The sequence below is a fragment of the Nuphar pumila genome, chromosome 11 (assembly GCF_984573655.1).
Source record: "Nuphar pumila chromosome 11, dmNupPumi1.hap1.1, whole genome shotgun sequence".
Taxonomy (NCBI): Eukaryota; Viridiplantae; Streptophyta; class Magnoliopsida; order Nymphaeales; family Nymphaeaceae; genus Nuphar; species Nuphar pumila.
In genome coordinates, this window is record NC_143259.1 from 36,388,118 (window position 1) to 36,399,380 (window position 11,263).

Genomic DNA, 11,263 nt, shown 5'->3' on the forward strand with positions numbered 1-11,263 from the left:
ATATTTGAAGGAGGTCCTCACCACAGCTCCCATCCTTCATTCCTCTGATTGGTCAGTGTCGTTCGAGATCATGTGTGATGCTTTTGATTACGCGGTTGGAGCCATTTTTGGCCAGAAGATAGAACGAAGATCTTACGTCATTTATTATGCTAGCAGGACCATCTTCGATGCTCAGATGCACTATACAACCACTAAGAAGGAACTGTTAGCCGTAGTATTTGCCCTTGATAAGTTTCATTTATATTTATTGGGCTCTAAGGTCATCATTTACTCAGATCATGCCTCCCTGCGGTACTTGATGAGTAAAAAAGATTCCAAGCAGCGACTCATCTATTGGATCCTCTTGATTCATGAATTTGATCTCGAGATTCAAAATAAGAGTGGATGTGAGAACCTTGTAGCAGACCATCTATCTAGACTGATGGTGGAGACATCCATTGATCAGGGACAGATTGATGATTCATTCTCAGATGAGCAACTTCTTCATGTCAAGCATTTGCCCTAGTTTTTGAACATCAACAACTATCTGAGGATCGGTCAGTTCCTTGTGCATTAGGCCAAGAATGAGTGAGATCATTTTCTGGCACAGGTGAAACATTATTTTTGGGAGGATCCAGAGTTGTTTCGATTATGTCTCGATCAGGTGATTCGAAGGTGCGTCCTTAAGGAAGAGTACGATTCTATTATGTCTTTCTGTCATTCTCTGGCCTATGGAGGCCACTTTTCTAGTGGAAAGACCGCTGCAAAGGTCCTCCAATCTGGATTTTGGTGGACAACACTACATCAAGATACTCATGATTTTTGTAGGAGATGCTTACGCTATCAGCAGACAAGAAGCATTTTCAAGCACGATATGATGCCCCTTCTTCCCATTCTTGTCGTAGAGATTTTTGATGTCTGGTGCATTGAATTTATGGGTCTCTTCCTGCCATCGTTCGGTTTTGTTTACATTTTAGTGGCAGTCTATTATGTGTCTAAGTGGGTTAAGGTCGTGGCCACTCAGACCAATGATCATAAGGAGGTGCTTTGATTTATCAAGCACAATATCTTTAGTAGGTTCGGTGTCTTAAAAGCGATTATTAGTGATGGTGATACACAGTTCAAGAATATGTAGGTAGCTTCCTTACTCAATAAGTATTTTGTACACCATCAGATTGTTATACCATACCATCCACAGACGAGTGGCCAGGTCAAGGTCTCCAACAGAGAGATCAAGCAGATTCTTGAAAAGAGTCTAGCCAGACCGCAAGGAGTGGTCTTAGCGCTTAGACGATGCATTATGGGTATATCAGACTGCTTTCAAGACCCCGATTGACATGTCCCCCTATCGATTGGTTTTTGGGAAGTCATGTCATCTCCCTGTTGAATTGAAACATAGGGTGTAAGTTCAATTTTGATATGGCCCAAGTTGGCGCCATGAGGTGATTGCAGATAAATGGGTTTGAGGAGTTGCAAAATGATACGTATGAGAGTGCTAAAATCTACAAGGCTTGAACCAAGCATTTTCATGACAAGCACATTGTGCGAAAACAGTTTGAGCCTGAGTAGAAGATTTGGTTTTATAATTCATGACTCTATCTCTTTTCAGGGAAGCTGAAGTCTAGATGGGATGACCCGTTTATAGTTTAGAGAGTTTTTTGCATGGTGCTACTGAGATTTTGGACCCACGAACGGGCAACATGTTCAAGGTCAATGGGCAATGACTGAAGCCCTACATTTCAGATGCCATAGTTAGTCAGGACATCAGGGTCATTGACCTTGTTGATGTGTGAGGCAATGTGCAATATTTGTATGTTGTATTGTTAGGATTAGATTTATGGTTATTTCATAGTTTTTTTAGGATTTGTTTGCTTATTTCAAGAGCATGAGTGCCAGATTATGGATGCATTCATTTTGTGGATCTTTATGAGTTCTCAACATTGAGACAACTGGAATCTCTATAGAGCCAGTACAAGACAACATCAGGTAAGATTCCACAGTGTGGATTAGGTGACTTCTACTACTTTCTTCCTATTTTTTCTATTTCTCATGTGCATTCATATGGTTTCATGTGAGCATGAGGGAGTGTCACTGAGGACAATGTCATTCAAGCACAGGAGAGGGTGTAGTTTGCACACCCAAATCTTTTTTTGTCTTTGTACTTGCACATTAATGAAAACTCATAAAATTTGAGCTTTTAAGGAATGAGTTTGACCTTATATAAATGCTTTACATAATCTAATGTTTTTAAAGAATTTTTAAGCCCCACGAAAAAAAAAATCTGACACTAATCTAGAAAAACATAGTTATTTGTGTGGATTTTAAAGAAATGATAGTAGATGCATGTTAAAGTCTATTTTGAATCATAAGTATGAATATGCACAGTTTTATTTTTGAAAAACTAAGAAAACGAACAACATTGAAAAGTAGAGCCCAAAAAGCAAAAATGAGCATATGTTTAGTTGTTTGTTCTCTTTGTATTCCCCAGTAGTTGGGTTTAGACACAAGTTGAAGTGTTTGATTTTCATGTCAAAAAGGATAACAAAAGAAATCACTTCTCTGGCTAAGTTGACATATGTGGCCTATTTTCTTCGAGCAAGTAGAGTCTGAGGGGTATTTACACTTGGTGCCCTAAAGCCATCTGGTTTGAGAGCCATCGGCTCGAAAGCCCGTTACATGGACTTTATAGAGAGCCTAAGAGATGTTGACATTGCACATGACAAGAAGCAAGCAACACGTAAAACTATGAAAATAGAAGGTCTAGTGACTCAAGCAATTAAGTTTGAGGGATACTTTGTATCTGGTGCCCTAAGGTCGTCTGGTCTGGGAGTCACTGACCCAAAGCTCGTTACATGGGTCACGAAAACTAAAAATTTGAAATAGTGTTCAACAAGAAGAAAGTAAAAGTGTGAAAAAATAAAAAATCTAGAAAAAAGAAAAAGAAAGAAAATTAAGAGCAAGAAAGAAAAAGTTCATTGCTTAGGAATGAGTATTGAGAAAACCTGTGCAGAAAACATATGAGTGATGATAAGTAAATAATGACATGTATATATTTGATTTTTCGAGAATAAAGCATAAATGATTATGATATTTAGAAAAGTAAAAAAAATGTTTTATTTTGTGGTGGCCTGTATAAGACCCTAATTATGTTTTGAAAGTGTAATAACATGAAATATTCGTGAAAGCAAACTCCTTAATTACCTACTACTTCTTGAATTAAAATTTTTATGCATACATGACAGAGATGTTTGTGGGTAGCATCACTATAAACTCTCACGAGACCTTACTCGTCCACTGGGGTAACCCCGAGGTTCAAAAAGCTTGTTGCATATGCTAAATACAACTCTGATTCCTATGAAAGTGAGTTAGGTTTTTGTTCCTTTTAGTTTTTTTTTTGTTTTTGTTAGGCCAGTTTGTTCGAGGACTAGCAAACAATAAGCATGGAGGAATTTGATCATGCTTAAGTTTTTATGCATAATTTTATATATTTTCATGCATGATTATGTGAGATAAATGCTTAAAAATGCTTGTTTGCTAAGGGTTTCATCATTTTTCATCAAATCATAATTTGAGCAAATTGAGCCTCTTTGGAGTATTTTGGGGAAAACTAATTAAGTTTTTAGAAAATAATTTTAGAAAGAGAGGACTTTTGAAATATTGAAAACTTTTCAGACTTTTGTTAAAAGAATTTCAAAAAACCTAATTAGAAAATTATAAATAGTGGGTTTTGAGAAAGAGGGGGGAATTTTTTTCCTCTAGCTTTCTGCGCCTTCCCTATCTCTCTCCACTCTACCTCTTCTTCTTCTTCCCGTTGTTCTCTTCTCAACCGATTACCTACCCTATTCTTTCTTCTTCTTATTATTAACTCTTTCCTCTAAACCTCATCGTCGCTGATTTTTCTTGCCTCCATCATTTAAGAAAGAGTTGAGTTCATTTAATTGCAATGAAGAAGCCAACTTCTTCTTCTCAACCCATCTGCCGGAGGTAAGCTGAAGGTTAACCTCTTCTCCCTCATCTTCGTAGCATTTAGTCTCATTGCATGCATCAACATTGATATTTTCTTTTATCATCAGCATAGCATAGCATCGTTTAATCATAGTGCATTCGTAGCATCTAGGATAGTCAATTTCTTTTTATTCATTGAAAAAGAAAAAAAAATCATAGATGTTATTGTAATCGTGTTAAGGTAGTGGTACATGTTGGTTCATTTTCATCAAAAGCATACGGCTGCACCGCACATCGTAGTGTGCTCCACTACACCCGACCCGCAACCTGCATGGTTGTTTGTGCGATTTTCAAACTACGTATGCATCGGATCACACAAACTTTGCATTCACGTTGGAGTCAGTTTGCAAGATCACTACCACTGTGACCGTCTGATCACGATCCTGAGTATTTTGATCAGTGGGCGTAACGTGAGATCAAAAGCATTTATGCAAAATCTGATCAGTCATGTGCGATACAAAGTTGGGTGCATATATATATATATATATATATATATATATATATATTAGTATATATCTGCCATTAACAATAATGCGAATAGTAGGGTCTAGTTAGTATATGTCACGGTAGGTTATTGCAATAGTTAGTTAGATTTAATTATTCTTGTTCATTCGTAAGTAGTATTGCTTTGCGTAAGTTAGTTTTCTTTAGCTTGTGTTATTTGTGGTGTCTTAATGTTTTCAAAGAATTAGAAAGATTAAACTGTCTTAGTCTACTTAAGTATCATATTTATGTTTTCTTGATTAAGTTTGTTAGAGGTCGTTTGATTGTTTCAAGTCATTAGTGTGGATTCAATTAGTTAGTGTATTTCATGCTAGATACTATTCACTTTTCTTTTGGTAATTCATTAGTTTAGTGGGTTCTTTGTTAGTTTCATAAATTGTTCTTGTTAATTAGTTAGTTTGTTTTGCTAATTTATCTTTTAGTAGTTAGGTTCATGTTAATTTTTGATTAGTTAATAGTTAGTTATGTTATTTTGTCTTGTAGTGTAGGTGGTCATTTTGTGTTAGTTTAATTCATATTTTTATGATTTTTCTTTATACTAACTTTTGATTTTTGTGTAGTTCTCTTTTTTTTTGTATCTCATCATTTTATTTTTACAGAAAAAGCATTCAGATGTACGGTGAGCCTTCAAACGAGCCCTCTGAGGTCCCAAAAATATCCCCTCAAAAGGCTCTTCAAGCCCCTCAAGGAGCCTTCAAAAGAAAGAAAATGTTATAACAACAAAACAAGAAGGGACTAGAAGCTCGAGCACTGAAGACATTTTCTTTTATTCTTAGATTAAGAATTTTATTTCTTTATTAATTGGGTCTGTAATAAAACCATCAATTATTCTTTGTAAGTCCTCTGTAGAGGGCATTACTCATTCTTTTATTTAGTTAATTAATTAATTTTTAATTTTAAGGCAATAAAAGTAGTTCTGTGTGGGGTACAAAAGTAATTATCCTGTTTTTTGAGTTCAACCCAAACTCTACCACTCGTGCGAGTCGATTTTTATGATTTGATGCACAGTTTGCACAAACCTTTTGATTGAAAATATTGTTTTGAAAATCTATTTCATAAAAGATGTATCATTGCTCTAAGTAGGATCTAATAGGAAGGGGTTTCTTCTTATCGAACCTTTCACTATATACTCAAACTATGGTTCCTGATATGTGTGGGTATGTTCTCAATCTTCCTGGTTCACTACCGATATACCCAAGCTAATAGCTTATAGTACTAGTGGGGGATCCAAAAATCTAAAATATATGACAGGACTGAGGGTTTAAAAAAAGTAAGCATGAAAATGATGGTTATACAATCAAAGTTCTAAGAAAATGAGGATAGATATTGAAAAATACACATAATGCAAACAAGGTCTCAAGCGTAGTGATTTTTTCTAACTTGTTGGAGGTTTATATTTTCTTAGAAAAATCTAAGTCGGATGCAATTTCTTCAATAAGGATTTTTAACTTAGTTTTTTTTAAAACTAAAACAAATAAGAAAACACTAAGTCTACATAGGGTTTCTGCCTTTTAAAACGGAAAATAAATGTGCAAAACTCTAAGGTTTTGTGAGAAAATGTTTTCACGTGAGAAAATAGACTCAAGAAATAGATCAAATATTGGATCCAAAATGAGACCTTCAAAAGGCATATCCAAATCTAAACACAACAAACAAACACTCAAAAGCAGAAAAAAAAACACAAGTACGGGAGCCACAAGCCCAAGACCCAAAAACAAAGATTTGATAAAAAAACTAAGGTTTGACCTGATTTTCCTAGGTTGAAGATCGGTAAAAGACCTTGCTACAAATTTTTGACCCAGTGGCAAACTCAATCACAACACACACGTTCACAACAAGAGTGAAAGACCACATAAGTGCACATGGCATAAAAAAACAAAAAAGAGCTCACTGGAGACATAGAACACTGATCGAAGGAGGTGGAAGACCAAAAAAGTTGGACATAATAGGATTTGTGCAATACAAGGGAGGCGGTGCAACTTGGGAAGGGTGCATTCGGAAAGAGGTCTCAGTGCTTTTAAGGCTATGTTTGGGAGCCTTGCAATGGGATCGAAACACTGTTTCAATATGTTGCCAAAATACCATTTTGCCAATGTGATATTTGGAGATGGAGTTGCCAAAAACATCGACAGGTGTGGTGTTAGGCTTGCCAACACCAATCCCAACGCCTTGTTTCAGCAATACCACTTTTCCCAAACAAGAAAAGAGTATGAGAGCACTCAAAAACCACAATTCAACCTTTGATTCAATGCTCCCAAACATAGTCTAAATCTTTTACTAAAAGCATGAGAACTTAATTAGCAGTTTGGATTTTTTGGAAGGCACGCTGGGGTTTAGGGGATGGAGGCGGGGACGAAGGTTAAAATCCACCCCCGTCCGGGGGTGGAGGCAGGGATGGACGTGCACTTTTCCCCGCCACGATCCCCGTTTGAACCGGGGATGGAGGACATGAAACGGGGATGAAGGCGGGGGTGGAGGACATGAAACAGGGAGGCGGTACGGGGGTGGAGGATAAAATCTTGAGGTGGGGGCGGGGGTGGAGACCTTGTCCCCCGCCCCACTGCCATCCCTAGTCATGGATATAAACATATTTTTTAACTTGGAGTTTACTTAGACTTGAAAAGTCAATGTGGCCGTGCCCACCTACCCAAATAAAAGAAGCATGATAGAGATTTCACTGCACAACGAATTATCTCATCATCATCGTCATCACCATTATGCTTAATCATGAGGTGGACATTGCAAGTTTTATTTCTCTATTTCTTCGGATCTAGAGTTATAACCTCCGGCCCTTTAAAATCATTTTTATCTTCCCAATGCAGTTTCTTTCACAGTTATTAATAGCAATGTTGTCAGTCAAAATCGGCCTATTTAGATCGAATCCAATGTTATCAGTATCGGTGCGTATCGGCCTGTATGGGCTGATACGCATCATTTCGGCATAAAATTGATACCCTGCAAGCCTGAATTACGATATGATTAACACATAATAATTTTTATTATTTTTGAGCCTATACAAAACGATTCACTTGAGTATCGGTATGGCAGATATAGCTGAATCGGTGGCCAAAGGATTCGGGAGATAATGAAAACATTGATCGAATGAGTTTGAATTGGCCTGAATGTGTCAATTCAGAACGAATCAGTTCAAAAGGGGGGTCGATTTACCTGTCATTTCAATTTATTTTTTAAATATTTTTAAAAGGTTAAGATATTGTTTAATATTTTTATTGTTTAATAACATATGTCATTTGATGGTAAAAAGCTGCCATTCACAAACAATTCGATTGAAAGTTTTTTTTTTTAAGAAACCGGTGAATCGATTTTAACAAGATTGATTAATAGCATTTATTTATTTTTATAAATTTTTTTTGCTTACATCTTTGTTAACCTTTGGTCAATAACATCTGGATAGGTTTTGTGCAGTAATCTTAAATGCATTATTTATTTTCCGTTATTGTCCAAATAAGAAAGAAGCAATAATTGCCAACGGTGTGAAAAAATTAGGGTTCGGCCGTCCTACTCGGCTCCACCTCCAGCAGAAGAGGATTCGCATGCCAAGAAAACAGGAAAAAATGGTGATGATGGAAGAAGAGGGTTTTGCTGCACGCTCGCTCGTATCCGACGATGATGGAAACAGGCGATCTTCCTCTCCGCGGAAACCCGTGTTCTCCAGGTTTAAGCGACCGTTTTGGGTGGCCTTACGCAGTCGTGCTTGTTAAGGGATTGGTCGCGAACAAGCGGAACTCCTTCTCTGGCTTGCTTCTGCGGTTTCCCTTCTTCTAGGGCTGCTTTTCCGTGCGAGTCAGAATTCCAAGACTTCCTCCTAATTTTACTGAACAGGAGCGAGGGATGAATGGACCTTTTGTATGGATTATTGGCGGTGGAACGCGGTTTTGCTGAAGTGTTTCTCGGAATTCAGGCAGTGTTGATTTAGTTGGTGGTCAAAAGATTGGGGAGTTCATCTTTTAGGGTTTACAAGAGGAGGGCTTGTGATTCTTTTGGCTTTTGTGTGATGTAGAGTAGATGCAACTAGCGATTGGAGACCGTCATGAGAGAAAGCGCAGCAAAGGCTATCCTTCGTGGGGTTCGGGCGCTGGGTCATCAATCGGTGGAGATTAGGGAAGATGGTAAGCAGTTCATCTTCTTCTGCACCGTTTGTCTTACTCCTTGCTACAGCGACTCCGCGTTGTTTGATCATCTGGGCGGCAACCTTCATCTGAGAAGGTATGCTTCTGCAAAAGTTACGCTTCTGGGTTCGAACCCTTGGCCTTTTAATGATGGTGTCCTTTTCTTCCACGATCCCGATGACCGAGAGAGACGACTAGCACTTACGAATTCCGTTGAACGTAAATGTAATGCAAATAATGTACAGCTTTTCCTAACCGATCATGAACATGATTCAAGTGCCGATGAAAATGTAAATTTAGGGCTTGCTCTTGGCAACAACGAACGGGAGCCGGATGCTTCTGAAAATGTATTCCCCGTATCGAATTCAACCGGGCAGATTTCATGTTTGAGGGACGCGGCTTTGCAGCTTGATTCGAACGGCCATGATAAAAAACTGAAAAGACTACAGCATGAAGAGGCAGGCAGTCTTGTGATTTCAGGGGTTCTGCGCAAGGAAGAACTATCTAAGCTGTGGGTGCGGTTTCTTGGATATGGGGATATCGACATTAGGGTCGCGAAAAACGATGGGATTGGTAAAATATGGTGTGGTTGGTTGGGTCAAGACGTTGCAAATGATATGGATGGGGATGTTGCATTGCCAGAGTGCGATTTTGCTGTTGTTACTTTCCCATACTCGGACGATCTTGGGAGAGAAGGAATTGGAAGTGACCTAAATCCTCTGTGTATTTCTGGTGCGGAAGTTGTGAATGGAGACAACACTGGAACAAAGAGAAAGGGTTCACCTGTTGGACGATGGAACAGCCTCACCAGTTCCTCGGATGATTCTCGTGGCTCGTTCGGTGAAGATCACGTGGTTTCAGGCGATTCCGCCAATGAAGGTCCAGGTTTTCAATCAGGCAACGAAGGCAGTATCGTCTTAGCATCAAATGGATGTGATGATAGGATTCAGCGGGTAAGGGTTGTCTCAAACAGGGCTTTGAGAAAAGAGTTAAGAAAAAGACAGCGGTTGGCATCTGAAAGACTGTGTGGTGTTTGTCAGCAAAGGATGCTCCGTGGTAAAGATGTTGCCACTCTCCTCAACAAAAAGACTGGAAACCTCGCCTGCAGCAGTAGAAACACACATGGGGTAAATCTATATGATACGCTCCTGTCCACCCCTTCTTTTCTCTTTCCCCTTTGTTGGTCTTATTCCGATGGTGGCAGTTAGCTTGAACTTGCTCTGATGTAAAAATGTTATAATTCGGTTTGCAGGCATTCCATGTCTTTCACATATCATGTCTCATTCACTGGATTCTTTTCTGCGAGTCAAAAGTATGGTTTAGTTCAAAATCCACAAACAGACGATCTAATACTGTATCCAAGAAGCAGGCCGCCTTTGAGCCCGATGGAGGACAAACAAGAAATGGGAGTTCAACCTTCAGCACAATCTCTTCTGTTTTTTGTCCCGAGTGCCAGGGCACCGGCCTCAAAGTTGAAGATCAGCTAGAGGTTCCAAGGGTACCTCTTTCTGAGGTCTGTCCTTTTGTATTTGTAGCCATTCAAGTAAACTTTTTTTTGTATTTGTTCTTCTTCATTGTTCCTATATGGAGAATCAAGAATTATGGTGATGCTGGATTCACATTCAAGTTTAGAAGTTATTTATCACACCTAACAATGACTCCTTTATTTTCAGATGTTTGTCTGGGTGATAAAGACAATTCAGTCCCATAAGGCATGGATGAATCATCCTGAAATTCTGGATAAATGCTCAACGGGCCTCTATTTTGAATCTGGCTTACAGGAGAACGTTCAGGTTTGCATACAAGGTTTTTAAGTTAGCACTTGTTGGAAAAGTATTAACTATGATTTGAATGTGCTTTTGTGCTTGCAGGATATGGTGTCCCCTCTGAAATTGCTTTACTTTTATCGGGTGGATGACTAGTATTCCTCACTTGATATTTGTCCATTTCCAATCATTAAGGTTCTATCTGGTTGTCTTCTGTAGCTATCACAGAATCAGGTTTCTAGGTGAAGGTTATGTGCATATTGATGTCTGTAATAATTGTTGTGATTATTACAACTTCCCAGAATCGAGTCCCTATGTGGCTTTGATACTGAATACACACTTAATGTTAGAACTAGGTTCTTCTGTTTGCTTCCTAGCATATTCAGCTCTTTGTAAGTCATCCCGTGTCTATGGCCATTGTGGTCACTCAACCCAACATTGTAAATGCTTCTGTTTCTGTACAATAATGTTGCTATTTCTTACTGTGCATATGTTAGTGTTCCTGTGCAGATGTTGCAATCAGTTGGTAAGGGATGCTAACTTAAATTTATTCTTTATGTGGGTGGGTTATTTGCTAGTATAATGAATTTCCTATTTGATTTTTTAGTCATGTTGCTTGCATACAGGCATGTACACATTCTTATGATAACATGAACAAACACACATAGATCTCGTCTTGCAGCTCTTGTGTGACCAAAATTGTCACTATTTTCTGCTAAATGCTTTAAACAGATTCTTTTCAACTTAGCAATTTTAATGCCTTCGAGCCCAACTCTCCACTTTCCACCATGAAACAACTACCATCCATCAAATATTAATTCTTTCGCTTGCCTTAGCTAGAAACAGGTGTAGGAAGTTTTGAGTTTCCATAAGACTAGG

General features: G+C 38.4%; 1 protein-coding gene across 1 annotated transcript; it reads left to right on the plus strand.

Moving 5' to 3' along the window:
* Window positions 1–7,982: 7,982 nt before the first annotated feature.
* Window positions 7,983–10,873, plus strand: LOC149822261 (uncharacterized). Its single transcript, XM_089980695.1, has 4 exons — window positions 7,983–9,745; window positions 9,871–10,131; window positions 10,292–10,411; window positions 10,490–10,873. Exons 1-4 carry the CDS (start codon window positions 8,540–8,542, stop codon window positions 10,538–10,540), a joined length of 1,638 nt encoding a protein of 545 aa, XP_089836821.1. The 5' UTR covers window positions 7,983–8,539; the 3' UTR covers window positions 10,541–10,873.
* Window positions 10,874–11,263: the final 390 nt, after the last annotated feature.

Bases quoted from the DNA above. Each gene is read 5' to 3' on its own strand.
- LOC149822261 (XM_089980695.1), top strand. From the start codon at position 8,540: ATGAGAGAAAGCGCAGCAAAGGCTATCCTTCGTGGGGTTCGGGCGCTG. The intron at 9,746-9,870 runs GTAAATCTATAT...TTCGGTTTGCAG, and splicing joins GCAGTAGAAACACACATGGG to GCATTCCATGTCTTTCACAT. The intron at 10,132-10,291 runs GTCTGTCCTTTT...CTTTATTTTCAG, and splicing joins CAAGGGTACCTCTTTCTGAG to ATGTTTGTCTGGGTGATAAA.